The following is a 20,328-nucleotide window of genomic DNA, read 5'->3' as shown; positions in this document are numbered from 1 at the left end:
GCCCCTTTCTCCAGACCCCGCCCCTTCCCCTGAGGGCCTGCGGTGGGCGAAGCGCTCCCGTCGGGCCGTGCGCGGCCGGAAGCGGAAGTGAGTGGTGCTGGTGATCATGGTGCCGCCGGGGTGGGGACCGAGGTGCCGCCGCTGCCGGGAGCTCGGTGAGGGCGGCGGGGCCGGGGGGCGGGCCGGGGGCGCGGGGAGCCCGTCCGAGCCGTTCCGAGCCGTTCGGAGCCGCTCTGCTCGGGGCGGCGCGGCCGGGCGGGGGGAGCGCGGCGCTCGGGAGGGAACGCCCGGCCCGGAGTCTCCGCCACCGCCCCGGGGCCGGGCGGGGGGCGCGGGGCCCGGCCCGGTAGAACCGCCTGACCTCCCGGTGTTACAGATGAACCGCTCCGGTGTGACCCCGCGGGATCGCTGTGAGCGCTGAGCCATGGGCGAGAACAGCCCCGACGGCAGCGCGACCTTCTGCGAGGGGGAGGAGGAGGAGCTGGCCCAGGATGGCAACATGATGAGGTTCGGCGACAAAAACGGGCTGGTTTCCTCATCGTCCGGGACGGTGTACGACAGGACGACCGTGCTGATCGAGCAGGACCACAGCGTGCTGGAGGACGATGAGGACGAGGGACAGTGCGGCGATCCCTTGCCTTTTCTGCCGGAGGGTCACGAGGAAGGATTTCATTTAATACCAGATCATGAAGGAATGTCCCAGGGTTACGTGCAACACATTATTTCTCCAGATCAGATCCATCTAACAATAAATCCTGGCTCAACTCCTATGCCAAGAAATATTGAAGGAGCAACGCTCACTTTGCAGTCCGAATGCCCAGAAACCAAGCTTAAAGAAGTAAGTGAATGTGATGCTGAATTTTATACTTCTTGTGAATGTTTTTCACCTGGTGACCTTAAATGCTTTGACAATGTGTTTTTCTAAGACTATTTGCTGCAAGGCAGCGGAAGTTTCTTGTTCCTAAAGGTTCCTGTATAGCGGGGTGAATTACACGGCATTAAATCTGCTGTTGCTTTAGCGATAGTGAAACTTTGTGCTGGTAACAGGCGTGTTTCCCACAGTCTCTTGGGCCAGCAGCAAAGCTGCAATTGTCATCACTTTTCACTCTATATCCTGCTGCTTTCTTCTAAAGCAGCCAGGAAGTGCTTTTTGACACTCAGTAGCATACTAGATAGCAGGAAAACACGTGTTGATGTTAGTAGTGTATGTGATTTTAGTGGTCTTTTATTTTTCTCTTGGTTGGACAATTATTTCCTGAGTTTAGAGATAACTAAAGAACATGAACCCTGTTACGCTGCGGTTAAGCGCGTTCTTGAGAAACGCGCATCCAACTTACAGGTTAAATTCCAGACTATTGGCAGTAGCTGAAGCATGAAACTTAAAATGCCAAGCCTAAAATTACTTGTTGTTTTATTGTGTTGCTCACAGGGAAACTGTGAGAAGAAAATAAGGGAAACTTTAGGTTGTAATCTGCTGTATTTTGAAAGCTTAAGTCATCTTACTTATTTAGAATGGTGATTGTTTTTAATTCTGTTTCCCTAGTGAATTCCACCTGTATGTGAAGTTAGGAGGGTCTGTACAGACTAACTTGGGATTCTGGCTTTTTAGGCACAAAAGCAATGCAAAGTTGACTGAAATACCAACACAGTGACAACTTCGTGTCCCTTTTTTGGCCCTTCTAAGTTACATAAGGGGTGATCTACAGTGTCTGCGCTGGTATCAGTGGTGCTATGTCAGCCGCTTGTGTAACTGATATTCGGTGTAAGAGAATTGCAGGAACGAGCCCTTGCTTAGAAAGGGAGCTGGTTTGAACTCTCTGAATAATTTAGATTAGCAGGGAACCTTCCTTACCGCCCGTGCGGTGGTGGGGAGATGGGGCTGTGGGGAGTCAGCTCTGCAATTAATTATGGAACTTCTGGGCTGACATTTGTTCAATGAGCCCATTTCAGTCTAAGGAACTCCTTTTGCTCGGTTATTATTCATATTAGCAGCTGTTGTATCCTGCCTTCTTAGCTGCCAAAATGTTTAATTTTCGTATGTCAGTCATATCTACTTTCTTTTCTTTCAGTAGGATAATCAGTGTGCAATCTGCAGTGTCTGAGAACAGTGCGTACTCAGTGTTGACGACGGCACATGCAATTAAACTGCTTTGATTTCTTTACTCCTCCTTTTTAGGAAAAGCTCGTTAGACCTGGAATTTCGTAATGAAATCCTTTATCTGAATTTATTTTCCATCTCTCGAATTGATTTTCCGGGGGCGGGGGGAGGAGTCACACCATGATTTGAGTGCAGTGGAAATAAGCCGTAAGCATATATGACACTTTTGTCTTGTACAAACCCGTTTTGTCCTGCTGTTTCAAATGCTGATAAGTTGTCTGGAGGTGGGGAGGGGAAAGCTCTAGAACCCCCGAACGTTTGGGCTCATCTCTCACAGTCAGCAGCCCAGTTCTTGGGTGCTCCCACAACATCCGTAGCAGTTCTAACACTTGAGATAACGGTTTTAAAGTGTTAAATTTTGGGGTCAGTCTTAGACATTTATGAAACAAAAGAGGGTTTTACGCTTCATTAATTGACTTCCTTTTTTATATTATACTTCTCCCACGATAATTCTGGCTGTAAGAATCAACGTGGCTATAGTCTTCTATTTCAAATTAGTTTTATTTTCGTTCAGTGATGACATGGGAAAAATAGCAGTGGAAGGGGAATCTTGTAAACTGCAGATGAGTTAAGGGCAAACCGGGCAGTTGAAGCAGACTTTGGCACAGAGCGTCAGGCTCAGCTTTTGCCAGCCTTGTTGCTTGTTGGGCAGTTAGTTCCAACTTGTATGGTAAATGCTTAACTAAGGCTCCTCCAGCTTCCTCCCCGTGGGGCAGGCAGCGTGTTCCCCTTTGCCAAAAGCAACAGGCCGCGGCCACAGGCTTTGTCGTCCCGGCAGCCGCCGGCTGTGCTCCGTGTCCTCTCGCCATCTGCGGGTTTCCTCTCGCTCCGTGTTGCTTTTTGTCGCTGCTTCTTGCTGCTGTGACTCAAGTCTTGAATCGTCAATAGCTGCGTGATTTGCTGCGTGTAGTCAGCGCTCATTTGATGTGCTAATGTGAAAAGAGAATTAAATGCTTTGCTGCTTTATGGAAAGTTCTGTTCTGCTTAGAGCACGGTGGTTGTACCGCTCCTGTCTGCAGCGTCCTGCTCCGAGTAGTTTGCGAGGAAGGGGGATCTGGGCGAGGCCTCTGTCCTAGTTCAGGCCATTAAACCGAAAGTGTTGCTGCCATCTTCCTTTGAACGTGTGCATCGGCAGCTGGGAGCCAAACCTTCATCTAGAGCAAATATTCTCCTTTTCTTTCACTTTCTGAATCTAAATGTAAGTGCCCAGAGAGCTTGACAGATTCCTCAGTGGTTGGTCAGTGCTTCATGCCAGTGTCGAATCGCTCGTGTGTCACGGGAAGTCCTGGGGAGAACAGCCTGTGATGCGGGATGTGAACTGCTCGTTTCCAGCTGCACTAAAGCTCTGCCAGGGTCATCGACTTCAGTGCTGGTACAGAAATCGTACTGGATCTGATGATCCCTGGTGAAGATAACGTACCCCTGCTCCTCTGATAAAAACTGCCTTCTGACCTCGCGCCTGTGTTTTATTGGCCTATGCTCTGTGTTTTGGCTGACTCAACACAACCAAACTTCTTAATCATGTTGTAACTGTGTTATAATGCTTGGATATTTATTGATAACTTTCGTCCGGTTTGAACTATAAATTAAGTGCAAACTGATCCACAGTGGAATTGCTGTTTCCTTTTCTGTATGGTGCTTCTAACAGTGCTAAGCGACTAGAAAAAACATGAAGACCTCCAGAATATCTTCCTCTTCAAGTTACTGTTGGTCGTATCATCAAGATCATTTGTTCAATTTAAACACTTGATGTTTTTTGTCTTTTTACTGTCCTCTTTTATTACTGTTCTTCTACAATGTTGGCCTGCTTTCCAATGTATGCCACTCCTCGCATAGCACAGCAGAATTATTAAGTTATCTGATAATTGATTGGCAATAACTTTTTTTTCCTTTGAGGTAAAGATCTGTTCCGTTGTCTTTTGGTGTTTAACTACAGTTCTACCCTGTTTGAACTCCAGAAATGCTTACGAATTATTAAGTCCGCAGCATTTTGTCTCTCAGGTGAAGAGATACCAGTGCACCTTCGAGGGCTGTCCGCGCACCTACAGCACTGCCGGGAACCTGCGCACTCACCAAAAGACGCACCGTGGGGAATACACTTTTGTCTGCAATCAGGAAGGCTGCGGCAAGGCCTTTCTCACCTCCTACAGCCTCAAAATCCACGTCCGAGTGCACACTAAGGAGAAGCCGTTTGAATGTGACGTGCAGGGCTGCGAAAAGGCATTCAATACACTGTACAGGTAGGAAAGCGGCTGCTGCTGTTCCCCACGTTGCGTCTGGACACAATTGTTACGCTTCTGCCAGCTACGAATATTAATATAACCCCCCCAAAATGTGGGAATGCTGTGCCAAGAGTAGGATGACAGAGCCTCTGATGACATACTTAGCTTATTTGTGTTACAGTAGCATTGAAAATGGTGCACAAGGAATTCTTAGGTTCCCTTGAGGGCTTCAGAAGTGATATCAATTACTTTGATAAGCTTAATTACTTTCAGTTCAAGCTAAGCCTTTCATCCTGTCCTGCACATTGGAATGAATGTCTCGCTTGCCTCAGGTAGGGACTGTCTCGTACTACAAGTCACGAGAGGGATTTTTTTGGCATGCTTTTTAGGTTGAAAGCACATCAGAGGCTTCACACAGGGAAAACATTTAACTGTGAATCGGAAGGCTGCAGTAAATACTTCACAACGCACAGTGACCTGAGGAAGCACATCCGAACACACACAGGAGAAAAGCCATTTCGGTGAGTTGCTGGACGGCGATTTTCAGTTCTGTGGGACTTGTGTGACGGGCCACCTGTGCCAAAAGGTGGCAGTTACTGTCCTGGATGAAAAGCTGTTCTCAGGAGAAAAAAGCAAAGGCAGGTAGTGTTTGAACATATTTGTTCTAGAGCTCCCTCAGGCACCTGTGACAGGGGGTGAAGTGACTGCCTTAAAAGACAAGAATAGTCAAGCTGTTTTCTTAAACAGAAATGTGTACCACGATGAACACGTTCTTAAAACACAGTGCTGCACCTCTGCTGTGCTGAGATGTTTATTCCATGAAGGGGCCCCTGCCAAATTCCAGCTTCATACTTGAATGTTACCATCCTGTTCAGAGCCCTGCTGCAGCCTGTGCAGGAGCCGGTGGGAGAGACCCGATTGCTGACTCAGATCAGCACTAGACCTGCTGTTCAGAGTCCTGGGACTATTGCAAAGCGTGGCGAGGTTGTAACTAATGCGTTGGAGCGGTGTGATGCTGACTCTCGTGTGCTGCCTCATTCAGGTGCGAGCACGACGGCTGTGGGAAGGCTTTTGCTGCAAGCCATCACCTTAAAACACACGTTAGGACACATACTGGTGAGTCCCAAGGGCTTGGTTTTTCTTTAGTTGAATTTATTCAGTTTCTACTAACTCTCAGAATCCTAATATGTTTTTATACATACATATATATGTAATATGTGGGTGACACCAAGCTGCATGGTGCAGTCAATGTGCTGGAGGGAAGGGAGGGCACCCGGAGGGACCCTGGCAGGTTGGGGGAGTGGGCCCTGCTTGACAGGTCTTTAATTTCATGAGTGTGTTTCACAAATATATAAATAATGATGCATACAAATTAAATATTGTGTTCTTATGTCAGTTCACGTGGTAAAACAGAAGCTTTTATCTGCAAGACTCCCAAGAATCATGAATGTGTGAAGTGGCATTAAACAATCTTGTTTGTATAGATATTACCACCACTCTTCTATGTGCTTTAAAAGTGTTTGTGTGTGTTTTGTGCTGCCTGTAGGGGAGAAACCCTTCTTCTGCCCCAGTAACGGCTGTGAGAAGACTTTCAGCACACAGTACAGTCTCAAGAGCCACATGAAAGGTCACGAGAAAGGACATTCCTATAACGCACTTCCCAATAACAGCGTCTCTGAGGTGGGTAGCGCTTCTTCCCGATGCTTCTGCCTTAGATGGAGAGAAAACTGTACCTTGGGAAAGAAATTATTTGGTCTGTAGCGTGTTCTAAAGGTGTGTAATCCCACTTAGGGCTGGGATTTTCAAAGGGAATTGTAACTACCTGGTGCCCCGTTTCCCGTGAAGGAGCCCACGGGTGACAATTCAGTTTCAGTTCTGAAATTGCTGGTGTTGAAGGTGGCAGCATCAGGTTTATCTCATATGCTGTGTGTACAGCATGTGGATAAAAAACAGTGTGATTAATATTTCTGAAGCTTCTAGTATAGTCTTTGGTGTTTTATGTGGAAAAGCTCATCTAAATGTGTCTATTCTTTTAAATCCCATTAAAGTGAATGCTTGGGCTACAGCTGCTTTGATGACTATGCTGAGTATTGACACAAATGTATAGGCAGTGTTATATATTATCCTGTTTTCCCTGTAGTTTCTATGTAATAAGTGTGCAAAGAAAAATAAATACTGTTAGAGTTTACATTTTTTATTTTCTATAGATTGATTTGTTCCAGTGCTAACTTAGAATTCTAGGTTATTTAATTTTTTGGAAGTAATGTGAAAGAGATGTTAAGAATCCTTGATAGCTACAAAATATCCTTTGCTTAGTAACATTGTGCTGTTGATTTTAGAACTGAGCCTTGGGTCACATGCAGGTAAAAAGAATTCTGCATAGACAGAATTGTATGGACTGTATAGAGTAATTTAAAATGTTTCTGATACTGTTTTTTTAATATAGAATTCAATTTATTTTTCTTCCTTACAGGATACAAGCCACTCCCTTTGCCTGAGTGACTTAAGCCTCATATCAACAGATTCAGAATTGCGGGAGAGCTCAAATCCGGTGAGTTACTGTCCTGGAATTGCCTCGCCCATGTTGAGTTTGGCTTTTTTCTGGCTGTGTGCTTGTCCTGTCAACTAGAACGCAGCAGATTAAATACGTATGGGCGATTACTTCTGTTGCGCTTGTTCAGGCGAATGAGACATAACGTTATGCCATCTTGCTCTTTATTTTGTTTGCCAGACACACGGACAAGACCTGAGCACAATCTCACCAGCCAGCATCTTCGAGTCCATGTTTCAGAGCCCGGACCACACTGCGAATCCGGATGACTCTCAGCAGACAGGTACAGCTGTTACCTGCGCTGGTTTAGGAGGGCGCTTTTGACAGTTTTTGTGTTGAAACGCGCTGTATTCCCTGAGAGTGTCACACCGGGACACTGGCAGGGAACTGGCCGGGTGTTCACAGCCTGTCCTCCTACAGTGCTGACATGGATGCTCTTGGACTTTCCACATCAGTGTTGTTCTCAGCTTCCTCTCTCCACGTGCTGATAAAAAGGCTTCTTAGAGCTAATGAGGCTGATCAGCTGGTGTGTAGTATTCAGTGTTACTGGCTGCTTGAGTTTGGACCTAGTTTTAGATTTCACAGTCTAGCGTTACACGCTTTTGAAGATGTGAAAGTGGCAATGCTTTACTTGACAAAAATCCATCAGCTAGCTGAGAAGTTCCTTGAAGAAGCTGTTCATTCAGATCTTATGAGAACTGCTGTATTCCTGTTTTTTCTTTGTTTCTTTTGACAGCTGCCTTGATTGAAGGTTTTAACGGCGATGCAGACTCGGTCGCTGCTGTCCCGCCTTCTGCAGGAGACTCAGCATCGTTGTCTCTTCCACTCGTCCTGCAGCTCGGCATCCCGGAGCCGTCGCACTCAGCACTACAAGCCTCAGCAGCGCCCGCTGCGCCCTCCTCCATAGGAACCAGCTCACAGCAAGCTGCATTCGGGAATCCTGCAACTGTTTTACAATCCCCAGAAGTGCCTGTTCCTCGCAGCACACAGTTCGCAGCCAGTCACCAAGACTTCCTGCAGCACACTCAGACCCCGCCGCAGCCCGTCGTGCAGGGACTTTCGGTGGTTGCTGGGCCACCGGCCCCGACAGCCCCAAGTGCCGCTGAGCCCCTGCCCGCTGTCGTTCAGACTGTGCCTGTTGCGGCCAACCCTGTTCTGACCAGTAATCCAACGATAACCATTACTCCTTCTCCGAGCACCGCTATTCTGCAGTCCAGCATTGTCATGGATGAGCAGAACTTACAGTGGATCTTAAATGGTGCCACTGGTTCTCCGCAAAGCCAAGAACAAATGGTGAGTGTATCCAGCACGGCTTTAAAACAGCTTGAGCCATCCCTCTTCCAGTTAGAGTCCCAAAAGGTTTTCTGGGAAAACGGAATGTTTCTGATTCTCTAGTAAATCTGGATCTCTGAGACTTTGTTTTATTTTTAAGAATACTGCTGTCACCTTTAGATTTTCTTAGTTGCAGTTGGTCAAGAGTAAATGGCAGCAGGTACAAGCAGTGTGAGCAAGCACAGCAGGTTTTAAGAGTTCATTCATTCAGTCGTCAAAAACCACGAGCTGTGTTAACAAGGACGTATGGGGAGGGTAATTAGTGGGGTGGGTGATTACTCCCCATCTTTAAGACTACAGAAATAATACTCTGAGTTTTGGAATAGCCAGAACATAGCCCAGAACCAAGCTAAATGTTTTATTTATTAATTAGTTTTCCCATGTGTTCTCCTTGGAATGTGTATACAGCTGCTGCTTTTGATTGCAGCTGTTTGGAATTTGAACAATAGAAATTTGATTGGAATTGACTCAATTTTTTTTTTCCTTTAAAGCCACAAGTTCCAAAAGTAGTAGAAAAGGTCTTTTTTACAACTGCGTTACCAGTAGCTGGCAATACAGGTAAGCTTGACACTGAACTTGCATTTCTCTCTTTCTTCTTGTAGCACTATTAGCTTGACCGTGATTTGCGGTGATTTCATTGCTTGCAGGAGTGTTGAAGACAATCTTTTAATTGTTTTTAATTTTCCTGGGGTTTTAAGTGCAGTTTTTGGTAAGCACTATCCTATTTATCATCTGCGGGAGGTTTTACTCTACTCGAACAAAGCAACAGGTAGTCTCTGCTGCAAGGTGCATACAGTCAAATGGAACAGAGATGATCTGTCTCTCCCTGCTATGAAATGATGTAGCTCTGTTGGGTTTGTCTTTGTTTCACCTTCAGGAAACCCTGTTCAGCAGATCGGTCTCAGCGTCCCTGTCATCATTATAAAGCAGGAGGAGGCCTGCCAGTGCCAGTGTGCCTGCCGAGACTCTGCCAAGGACAGAGCCGCCCTCAAGAAGGAATGTCCCTCGCCCGATTCGGAGGCTTTGGAGCAGCCAGCTCCCCCGCGGCCGCCCCAGACCTTTCCTTCCTCTTCCTCTTCCCCTTCCTGCGGGCAGAGCAGGCAGATCGTTAACCCTTCAGACTCCCAGACTGAAACGTTAAGTGCCATGGATGTCTCGGACTTCCTGTCTCTCCAAAGCCCTGAAACCCCATCTAATATAATTCCAATCGAAGCACTACTGCAGGGTGAGGAAGAAATGGGTTTGAACAGCAGCTTCTCTAAGTGAAGATGTTCCAGATTTTCCTTTGCACCTGGAGGGTCAAACCCTTCTCCTTAGAAGCAGAAACTGAAGGATCAATTATTTTTCCTTCCTCTTTGGAAGTTTTGTGGCTTATTTCTGCTTCACAGATGTCATCTTCGTCACGTCCCAGGTACATCCATCTTTGAGAATCTATCTAAAAAAAAAGAAAAGAAAAAAAAAAAGAAAAAGCTAAGTTATATATGAACTGTTTTGGCTGCACTGTCTGTCACTTTTGCTTGTCATATGTGAACACAGAAGTTAAGGTTACTCATGTGCAAAAAGATTTTTAAAAAGAAAAAGGGGGGTTAGTTTGTCTCCAGTTGCACATCAGTTATGTTTGGGATTAAGGTACTGGCAGTGAGTGGGTCTTTGTTACAACTCCTTGGGTCTATAATTTCTTCTGTCTCTTGTCTGATACTAATCATGCACTATAAGGGGAGCCCAGGAAAGGAATTTGCTGTTGTAGAAAATGGTGTTATTGTAGGAGATGATTTATCTGCCATTTTTTTGGGATGCGATTGTCTCACCACTGAGTTGGGAGCTGATACCTGGGTTTGCTTTGTTCTGTAGCTGTTCCTAAAGCTTGCAGAAATTTTGAGGAGTTCCTTTCAGATAGATCTGTTAGTTTAATTTCATTAGGACTTAGAAGTGTGGTGGCAGACGCTGCTTCACAACGTGGAGCCCTGGTGGGAGCCCCCGCTCCCTGGGGCCCAGGGCTCTGTTGTTGGGCTGCGGAGGACGCGGCGAGTCCCCCTCTGGTCGGGTTGTCCTGCTGCTCTGCTGGTTTCTGTGCTTCTGTTCAGGAACAAGTCACCCCCAGAACCCCCGCGACTGTTTAACGAGGAGCGTGGTGCCTTTGCTGGTTACTCTCATCTTTTGTCAAGAACAACTCTAGGAAACTTTTCAGAATGATTCAAGATAAATTCAGTTGGAATTCAGTGAGTCTGTTCCTTCAGCTGTCCATAAATGCTTCTTTTTTTGTCTGTTGAGTTATATAATTTCTGCCTGAATCTGCCTCCAACCTACTGCAATGCCAGCTTCTTGTGCACGGGGCTATTTCTTGACTAAAATATGTTACACGACATACTAGTTTTTCATATCAAACTGAAAGTCTATATTCTAACCTACTCAGGGTAAATAAAATACAAACCCCCCTTCCACCAAAAAGCCTGTAATGTTGCAATAAATGCAGTCTCATTCTAAATGGTTTATTTATGCTGCATTATTTTAAAAGATGTAATTTTATAGTGTTTTATCCATCTTTCTGGCTTGGGCTGTCAGGTTGGTTTTTTTTGTGTTAAAGAAAAGAATATTAAATAGTCTTTATTCAGTTTACAGCGTTGTCATTAGTGAGATACAAAGATAATGACTGTAAGCCAATTAATGTGGAGTGTCTCTGCACTAAATTTAGTAATGCAAACCTCTAGTGGGTAGAGCTCTTTCCCTCTGGATCTGATCAAAGCCGCTCTGTGTACCCGCGGGGGTCCCACAGGACCCCGGGGCTGCGGGTGACGAGCAGGCGATGACCCCCCCGTGTTGAGCGCTCTGCAGCCTCAGCCCCGCGGCACCAGCCCAGCCGGGTCGGGCTGCAGCCACCTCGTCTGAGCGTGCGTGGGTGCAAGAGGCCGCTAACGCAGGAGCGTGCACATGCCCCTGGAGTTGCGGCTTTTCTCCGATGGGCACAACGGTACCAGATGTGGCCTGAAACGCGACAATTGGGGGATTTAGCAACCTCGTCAGAGCCTTTCCATCCTTCAGAGAAGCGTTTTTCCATGCTACCTGTGATTCAGTCCACCTAAAATGCTTTTGGTTGGACCACAGAGCGCCTTCAGGGACCCCGTTGTGACAGAACTCAGTAAAATCATCTGGCAGAGGCTTTGGAATAGGAAGCTGATTTGGGAGCGTGGAGATGGGCAGCGGCGAGGTGCGCGTGTGCTTTCCGAGCGGGCGGCGGAGCTTCCCCTCCGCTGTCCTCACAGCTGCTGCTTTCTGTTGGTGTGTTTAGGAAAAGCAATGTGCTCCAAGTTTACGCTGACTTCAGGTGCGTTGGGTTTGCCGTCACCCTCTTGTATGTGCACCAGGTGGGCTGCGATTCAGGTGAAACTAATTAGAGCTTGTAACGAGGCAGGAGCAGCGCGATTCTGTGAGCTGCCGCACCACGGGCTGTGCGTCCCACGGGGCTGTGTTGTACAGGTATGTGCTTTAGCTGCTTAGTTGCTGGTCTGCTTTCCGGAGTGTTCCGTGCTGATCCCTGTCACGGGTGTTTTGTCGTCCCCAGGGCTGTGTGAGCAGCCCCTGTGACGGTCACCGTGCTGGGACAGGAGCAGATCGGCGAGCAGCTGGCGAGAGGGCAGACACAGCACACCCCGGGAGGACGTCCTCTCCTCCTCCCCTCGTGTCCCCAGCATTTACCACAGGCACACCAACATTTTTAAGAAAGTGGGGAGTTTCTGCCATTATAGATCTGCTAAAATGTTGAATTCCCAGAAAAGGGCACTTTGGGTTAATACGCCAGAGCCCCTGCAAACAGTGTGCCCTCCCTCTGCAAAATCTGCATTTCACAAAGCCCTTTAATGATCAGAGAGCAACACCGCACTGCTCCGGGTCACTCTTTTAGAGGTTTTGCTGTTTTGTGGCATGTGGGGATTTGTTACTTACAGTTTCTAGATGATGCAGAAGCTTAAACGTGTAGATATGGGTCTAATTCCTGACAGTGGTAGCTCCACTCCCCAGGCAGTGGCCCAGGCAAGCAGACCTGACATGCAGTTGAAGGCTGGAGAAGTTGCTTTTCATGCTTGTAGATGGTAGAGGGACAGAAAATCTGCACTGTTTAAATGCTGGTACTGAATTATATAGGACAAAGTACGAATTGGGCACTTCTGTAATGCTGGCTGTGTCCAGAAAGACTAGTTCGCAGAACCTCATACTGGTATCTAAAATGCACTTTAGGTTATTTTATCTTTAACCCAATTGCTGCAATTTCTTTTGTATATACTTTCACAAAGTTTATTTTTGCTCTGAGTAAAAGTGAACAGGGGTGTGCAAAGATGAGCGCTTAACTTGGTGCAATACTTGTAGCTACAGACCCTTGTCCCGCGTGGTCAGTCTGTGTCTGTCTAACGGAATAAATCCAGTAACGAGCTCAGCGACGTTCTGCCCTCCCCGTCTGCACCCCGGAGAATTATGCACCATTAGCAAATGTCCGATCTATGCAAATACTCACTGAGAGCACTGTGCTTTCGCCGGCCTTTCCTCTCGCGCTTTCGGGCAGCTGCTTGTCACTGCGATGGGACACGGCTGTGATCTGGTGTGTGTGTCCTGTCGCTGCGGTGGGACACGGCTGTGATCTGGTGCGTGTGTCCTGTCACTGCGGTGGGACACGGCTGTGATCTGGTGCGTGTCCTGTCGCTGCGGTGGGACACGGCTGTGATCTGGTGTGTGTCCTGTCGCTGCGGTGGGACACGGCTGTGATCTGGTGCGTGTGTCCTGTCGCTGCGGTGGGACACGGCTGTGATCTGGTGCGTGTGTCCTGTCGCTGCGGTGGGACACGGCTGTGATCTGGTGCGTGTGTCCTGTCGCTGCGGTGGGACACGGCTGTGATCTGGTGCGTGTGTCCTGTCGCTGCGGTGGGACACGGCTGTGATCTGGTGTGTGTGTCCTGTCGCTGCGGTGGGACACGGCTGTGATCTGGTGCGTGTCCTGTCACTGCAATGGGACACGGCTGTGATCTGGTGTGTGTGTCCTGTCGCTGCGGTGGGACACGGCTGTGATCTGGTGTGTGTGTCCTGTCGCTGCGGTGGGACACGGCTGTGATCTGGTGCGTGTCCTGTCGCTGCGGTGGGACACGGCTGTGATCTGGTGCGTGTCCTGTCACTGCGGTGGGACACGGCTGTGATCTGGTGCGTGTGTCCTGTCGCTGCGGTGGGACACGGCTGTGATCTGGTGTGTGTGTCCTGTCGCTGCGGTGGGACACGGCTGTGATCTGGTGTGTGTCCTGTCGCTGCGGTGGGACACGGCTGTGATCTGGTACGTGTCCCCCCTCCCTCGTCCCCTGCTCTGTTCTGCCACGCCAGGACCACCAGGAGTGACGAGCTGCTCTGAACAGGCATGTTGCACCTTGGAAATGTCTTTGAGATCAGTTTTGATGTCACGTTATCTGCCTTACTTCATGCACCTGCAGCAACATTGTCGAAGCGTTTACAGAACTTTTCCCACACCAGTTGTAGATAAGGCTGCGAGAAGGAGCTGGAAGCGGCCGGTGGGGCTGAGGCACCACTGACCTTGGAGCTGAGTGGGGCTGCGCAGCTGTTCCTGCTCGGGGAGCAGCCGCAGTGAGGGCCAGCCGGGTCTGTGATGTGGAGCAGGCGGGATCTTGGTGTCACATTCTCTGTTCGGCTCTGAGACCGCGGGCGAGTCCCCAAACCGCTGCGGGTCCTCCCTGGAAAAAGGGGGCGGTGAAGCCGCCTTGTAACGCGCTTGGAAATCTGTTGGCTTTAGGGATCTGGCCTGGCTGGGCAGAACTGTTAGAGCCAGTTTGGACTGTAAGGCAAAAAAATAAAAGGCATGTCTTTAATAAACCCTACAAATTTCTGATTGCATAGTTTTTAATTGCTACACTATTTTTTCCATAACATATTTTGGAAACAACGTCAAGTTTTTATAAATGTTACCTGTAGTTGATACTCACGGACAGGGCTGAACTTTTAACTTTTTTGCGTCTTGTCTGGATATCTCTCCTATGTTCTAGAAGTTGGATTCTGTGTCTGCACTGAGAAATGCAAATTAAACTGGATATTTATGTAGTAGTGTACATAGTCGACGTGTGTGTGTTCTCAGAACTAGTTTAAAACAATCCCACACCATGCTTTGGGTGGTGTGCAAGCTGGCCAAAATTTGGTTCGTTATGCAGTGTACACTTTCTCAAAAAAACAACAAAAAAAGCAGTTTCTACTTTTTCTTACAAGAAATTTTTTTCATAGGATCTTTTTCAGCAAAATCAAGGGTGTGTTTTTGCAGAGCCGTAGTTGCAGTAGCTGGTCTGTCTTGCTGTGTGGCTTCGTGTCCGTCCTCTTGCTTTCTGTCTGCCCCTCGCTTGGAGAGTTGCGGGTGCGGTTCTGGTTGCCACAGGCCAGCGTGGTGCGGGGACAGCGGGACGGGGACGCGGGCACAGCGGCCCCAGGGAGGCCGGGACCCGCAGCTGTCTGTGCTGCTTTTGGGGGGGGAGCCGGGCAGGGGGCTTGGAGATGACAAAACAAAAGGAACCCTGGTTTTTCAAGAATGTGTGTGTGGTGTTAAAGGAATTTATTTAACTATGAAACATGGGAACAAATGTGCTTACATTGAGCAATGTGAATATGTTAGTTACAGGTACAGTACTTCCAAAGGAAGAGCATCTCCAAAACCCAAAAAAAAAAAGAGTAAATATGAATTTGTATTTTTTTGAAGAATGTAAAATGTGAAATAATGGTGTTTGCTTAATTGCTCATTTTGTATGAAGTTAATATTGTACTTTGAAATATCTGCAAAGAAGTGGAAATTAACTTTTTTGGAATTGAAAGCAATATTAATACTAATGGAATCCTAATTAAATGCTTATTTAAACACGGTGTTATGATAGTCTTTCCTCAAGAGTATTTATAAATTATTTGGCAGATAAGCGTGAGGATCCTTCCCCTCCATGTAGACGCAGACTAAGCCAAAGTTGCTTTATTTTGAAGTGCAAATTTAGTAAGATAAGGTATCAGTGCAACGGGAGAGAGCCGAGTCCAAGGCCGCAGCGGGGCGGGCGCTCGGCGGTTGCTCAGGCTGCGGGTTCCCCGGCGCCGCCGGCGGGGCTGCGGCCGAGCCCGGGGCGCAGCGGAGACCGTCGGTGCTCCCGGCTCGGGCCGCTCGGGGCTGCGCGGCCCCCGAGCCCCCCCGCGCGGAGCCGTCCCCGGCCGGGCCGCTGCGCAGGGCGGTGCGCAGCGCGGCCAGCTCCGCCCTCAGCTGCTCGCAGGCGGCGATGCGGGCCCGGAGCTGCCGCTGCCTGGCCTCCAGCAGCCTCCGCACGTCCGGCTGCGCCTGCGGGCGGACAGCGGTCACGGGCGGCGCCGCGGGCCGCGCTCCCCGGTACCCCCGGTACCCACCGCCCGTTCCCCCGCGGGTCCCGCCGCCGCCTCCATCCCGGTCCTGCCCGCGCCGCGTCTCCACGGCAACGGCCCGCTCGCCACGCCTCCGGATGTGCGTCACGGCCCCGCCCTCTCCGGCCCGGAAGCGGCTGTTGCATGCACAGCGTGCGGCGGGCGGCGCTGGCGGCGCTGGCTCGGGCCGGGGAGGACGCGCCGGGAGCGGGCCCGGGGCTGGGCCGTGCTGCCGCCCGCCTGCTGCTGCTGCCGCTGCCCGGCGGCGCGGCCCGGCCCGGCCACACAGGTGCGGGCGGGAAGGAGGCGGCGGGGCGGGTGGCGCGGGGCTGCGGTGGGTTGGGCCGGGGGTGCCGGGCCGCCCCGCTGACCCGCCGCTCCCGGGCAGGCTGGAGCGATGCGGTGGCGGCCGCCGCCGGGGCCCTGCGGGCGGGCGGGCTGGTGGCCGTGCCCACAGACACGGTGTACGGCGTGGCGGGGCTGGCCCAGGACTCCGGCGCCGTGCGGAGCATCTACAGCCTGAAGGGGCGGAACGGGAGGAAGCCGCTGGCGATCTGCCTGGGGGACGTGGAGCGGCTGTACAGGTCGGTGTGAGCTCCGGGAACCGGGGGGGCTCCTGCCCGGCCCCGCGGCCCGTGGGTGAGCGGCTGCCCGGGGCTCCCACGCGGCTTCCCGCGGGGGCTGCGCTGCCGGTGCTCGGTGTGTCCGGGGGGGAGCGGCCCCCTCCCCGCAGCTCCCTCCCCGCAGCCCCCTCCCCGCGGCCCCCTCCCCGCGGCCCCCTCCCCGCGGCCCCCTCCCCGCGGCCCCCTCCCCGCAGCCCCCTCCCCGCGGCCCCCTCCCCGTAGCCCCTTCCCCGCGGCCCCGTCCCCGCAGCCCGGGAGCTGCGCCGCCGCCTCTCCCCCGCTGCTGTGCCGCGCAGGTACTGCCAGGTGAACGTGCCGGACGAGCTGCTGCGGGACCTGCTCCCAGGGCCTGTGACCCTGGTCTTAAAGCGCTCAGAAGAACTAAATAAGGACCTGAATCCTTTCACATCGGTAGGTGCAGGACACAGCTCTGTGTTTTTGAGGAATAATGTGCTGTTTTTCATGCTTCTGCTCTAGTGGTTTTTATTGTAACGTGTGTTCGCTGTGCTCAGCACTGAGTGGCATTTTCCCGTTTTCCCTGTGCTGTTGTGCTCCCTGTGATTTATTTGAACACGACAGCCCAACGTTAGGGGTTGTCTTATGAAGACGCGTCTCTCATATCGCTGGTTCAGCGAGCGCTGGCGTATTGATGCTCTGGAGTATCAGCTTTAAGTCTGGGGGCTTTAGGCAGCGCAAGGTTAAAGACGTTCACGGTGTGTAACACTGTGTTCTCTTCTTCCTCACAGCTGGTGGGTGTTCGGATCCCAAACCACCCTTTCATGAGGGAGTTGGCCCGAGCTTGCCCTGGACCACTGGCCCTGACGAGCGCCAACATCAGCTGTCAGGCCAGCACGCTGACGGTTTCGGTAAGGCTGGGTTTGCTGCTGAGCGATGTTACTGCAGCAGCCTGTTGGAGAACCAGGCTCTCAAACTGGGAGCCAGCTTTAGCGATAAAACATTAATTTCTTAGCTATTGTATGTTTAAAAATTACATGATCTGTAGTTGAAGCAGCCTGCAGACTCTTATCTACATCCCCTCAGGAATTCCAAGAGCTGTGGCCTCAGCTGTCCTTAATCATCGATGGAGGCCCCATAGGGGACATCCAGAGCCCCGAGTGTCGCTTGGGGTCGACTGTGGTTGACTTGTCCGTGTCGGGGAAGTTCACCATCATTCGTCCTGGCTGGTGAGCGCTGCTCAACGTCACTGCGGCTTTGTTCTTGGTTCAAAACGCAGTACCGCATCTGGTTGATTGGTCTGTCCCAGAAAATGCAATTTAATCCATTAAAACCCTTTTTCTGACGCTTCTGTTTCACCCCACAGTGCACTGGCATCCACGGTTGAAATCCTGAGGCAGAAGTATGGCTTGATACCAGAACCGGCTGGAGAGCCGGGGCCCTGAGGAGGCTGTGGAGCTGGGCACCGTGTGCCCGCGCGGTTGGAGACGGGTATTCGTGGCTGCTTTTTGTAAGGTCAATGCGTTGTGTTGAGGTTATAAACAAATTCTTATACAGAAGTATGTTTTTTAGGAGTGTAAGGAGTGATAGCCCAGGCCAGCGAGAATGATATCTCAGGCTGGAAAATCACCCCTGTATGTATGATGTGTGAATGTTGGGCCTGGGCGTGTGAATGAGTGGGTCAGAATGGCACCCACAAGATACGCATGGGAACGGGACTGAAAACAGTTACAAGACAAGTCACTGTGTGTTCGGAATAACATTTTCTTGGTCCGGGCCTGTATCTATAAACCTGTGAGTTGAGAACTGTTAATTAAAGAGGACTCAGCTCTGCCTGGCTCTGCTCTCGCCGTTAACAAGAGCTCTGTCTGTGTCTCTGTGCGTCTGCCTGCGTGTCTGTACGCGCCGTTCTCATCACCGCACCTGGTGCCGCTGTGACCGGGCGCTGCTGCAGCACCTTTGTGTGCTTGGGCCTCTGCGATCCCCGTAACGAGTCCCACCTGCGTCTGGCAAAGAGGTTTGGCAAAGCTCTCGCGTTGCTCGTGCACCAGCCCTGCTCTGGGGTGACACCCGCCCCGCTCTGGGGACAGCAGCGTCACCTGCAGCAGCTGTTGCACGTCCTGCTCCTGCTGTATTCACGCCTCACCATACGTGGCTGCCACAAGCAGCACAGAGCCGGTTCTGAAAGAGCAGCAAGAAACATCCCCCTGCTCAGGTGAGTGTTTTTTTGTAAAACAGGGAAGCTCGTGTTCGTCCTCTGTCTCATTTGTGTAGGGGACAAGTGCTGCTGGAGCCTGAGCTCTGCACGCCTGGGACTTGCTCTGGCGATCCTTCCTCCCTCTCGCTGGCTGTCATCTGCTGGCCAAGGGGACACGTTTTAATCTCATTTTGTGGGTGCAGTGAGCGTTGTGCTGAGCCAGCGGTGCTGTGTTCACAGGCTTTTTCCGAGTGATTTCTTTCATTTACTTATGCAGAGGACGCTGCTGTGGTGACCTCGCGCGGGCAGGCCCTCGCGCCTGAGCGCCAGCAGGGCTCGATACTGATGGACACATGAATCGCTCTGTTCAGCCCGTCATGCCACAACTATCTGCTGTCATTTTCTCTCAAATCGTCCCCTTCAGGCGACTGGCAGAGGTCGGGCTGCGGGGGTGACGCTCCGGGGAGGAGGGAAGAGCTTTCTGTTTCTGTTCCTGGTGCCAAGGACGAGGGTACTGGACAGGAATCTGCGAACCAGTCACTATGCTGTCACTCTTCTCCCTCTGCGAGTTCCCTGCCTCTAGAAACTGCCTTTCAGGCTTAATGTGTAGACTGGCAGCTGGAGGAGCTGAACGCTGGGCAGAACCAGCTAAGTAAAAGCTATTTGGAAGTGATGAGCAGGGGCGCATGGTGTAGGGGTTGGTATAAGGGAGCCCCGGAGCCAGCGGCCGTACGGTTGCTTAAGCGCATTAATAACCGTGTGCCGCGCAGGGGCCGCGCTGTGGCGCAGATGGCAGCAGCGTGCGGGGCTGGCAGGACGCGCTGCCGCTCTCCTGCCCACACGGGTGGTTTTCCCAGCGTCTGAGGGCCAGGGCGGGGTTATGTGTCTTTATTGCTCCATGAGCAGCTGTCGCAGTCGCTGCTAATGAACTGTGACACACACAGAGCTGACCCCAAAATGATGTCTTCACAAAACCCGCCTGTCTGCGGAGCTGCTGCTGTGCCGGCTCAGGAGCAGCCGGCGGGTGAGTCGCTGTCACCCGCAGACGGTGCGTGAGGGGTCTGCGGGTGCTTCCCCTGCCCCAGCCTCTGCTCTCACCTCCTCTTTTCAAATTAGAAATCCTGCAGGACAGAGGCACTGGGGGAAATAAAGGCAGGATCGTTGCCCTCCATCCTCCCGCGGTGCTGCCGGGTGCTGCTCCATGCAGGGGGTGTCACTGGGGGGTGTAGGCGCTGTTGGGGTTCACAGGGACGTCTCAGCACAGCAAGCGATTTCCCTGCTGCTGCTCCATTTGCACGGTGAGCTTCCCCCGCGCCTCGTCCCCCAGCTCATCAGCTATTCATTGATCTCCGCCGGGCTCCTCTAGCGCTCATTCATCACTCTCGCGTCCGCCATCCACTTTCCAAATGTTTCCTATTTTTCCGGTGATGTATTTCTCTGTTCAGACAAGCTAATCCTGCGCCATCAATAACCGGGGTGCAGCTGCGCTCCTGACCTGGTGCGCGCTGGGAGCGCTGCGGGCCGGCTGCTCAGGATGCGCTCACAGCCGGCGGGACGTGCTGGCCGGACAAACGGCTTCTGCTGGAGCGCAGTCGCCTTTTTGCATCTTGTAGGTAGAACCATAAACACCTTCACGAGCCGATTCACGGGAGCAGCGCAGATCAGGGTGACTCCTGTGTTCGCAGCCCTTCTGGAAATCACATCGGCATGAGCGCTCAGAGCAGGAAAGATGTGGTTTGCATTTTAATTAGCCCTTGCCCTCCAAATAAAAATGAATCTTTAGAACCTCATTAGCAGAGCCACTTCAAGCTGGTACAGCGACGATTCAAATGAGCAGCACCAGAGCTCAGTTCGTGCTGTTGTCAGAGGTGAAACCGCTGAGTGTCCGAC

At 51.2% G+C, this 20,328-nt stretch overlaps 3 protein-coding genes across 4 annotated transcripts in view; 2 read left to right on the top strand and 1 right to left on the bottom strand.

Annotated features, from left to right (window-relative positions):
• UTP11 (UTP11 small subunit processome component) overlaps window positions 1–20,328 on the bottom strand; it is a 175,802-nt gene that overhangs the window by 56,108 nt on the left and 99,366 nt on the right. The gene's annotated exons all lie outside the window — the stretch shown is intronic.
• Window positions 72–12,686, top strand: MTF1 (metal regulatory transcription factor 1). Its single transcript, XM_082071700.1, has 11 exons — window positions 72–155; window positions 377–838; window positions 4,160–4,398; window positions 4,770–4,901; window positions 5,423–5,496; window positions 5,927–6,060; window positions 6,854–6,931; window positions 7,112–7,214; window positions 7,668–8,224; window positions 8,755–8,821; window positions 9,141–12,686. The coding sequence occupies exons 2-11, from the start codon at window positions 425–427 to the stop codon at window positions 9,527–9,529; spliced, it is 2,187 nt and encodes a 728-aa protein (XP_081927826.1). The 5' UTR covers window positions 72–155; window positions 377–424; the 3' UTR covers window positions 9,530–12,686.
• Window positions 15,808–18,102, top strand: YRDC (yrdC N6-threonylcarbamoyltransferase domain containing; the record flags this gene model as incomplete). Of its 2 annotated transcripts, XM_082071686.1 has the most annotated exons (7): window positions 15,808–15,952; window positions 16,052–16,247; window positions 16,583–16,697; window positions 17,033–17,152; window positions 17,328–17,470; window positions 17,608–17,732; window positions 17,814–18,102. In XM_082071686.1, 6 exons carry the CDS (start codon window positions 15,808–15,810, stop codon window positions 17,684–17,686), a joined length of 798 nt encoding a protein of 265 aa, XP_081927812.1. In that variant the 3' UTR covers window positions 17,687–17,732; window positions 17,814–18,102. The 2 variants fall into 2 exon arrangements, with proteins under 2 accessions (XP_081927812.1, XP_081927811.1); XM_082071685.1 differs by having other exon boundaries at window positions 17,608–18,102.

Source organism: Streptopelia decaocto, assembly GCF_964273445.1.
Source record: "Streptopelia decaocto genome assembly, chromosome: 23".
Taxonomy (NCBI): domain Eukaryota; kingdom Metazoa; phylum Chordata; class Aves; order Columbiformes; family Columbidae; genus Streptopelia; species Streptopelia decaocto.
This window is presented reverse-complemented; position numbering and strand designations above follow the sequence as displayed.

What these genes read in the sequence shown, in the direction of transcription:
- MTF1 (XM_082071700.1), top strand. Translation starts at nt 425, where the DNA reads ATGGGCGAGAACAGCCCCGACGGCAGCGCGACCTTCTGCGAGGGGGAG. An exon ending in TGCGGGAGAGCTCAAATCCG is followed by an intron (nt 6,932 to 7,111) that starts GTGAGTTACTGT and finishes TTTGTTTGCCAG; the next exon opens with ACACACGGACAAGACCTGAG. An exon ending in ACCAGTAGCTGGCAATACAG is followed by an intron (nt 8,822 to 9,140) that starts GTAAGCTTGACA and finishes TTTCACCTTCAG; the next exon opens with GAAACCCTGTTCAGCAGATC.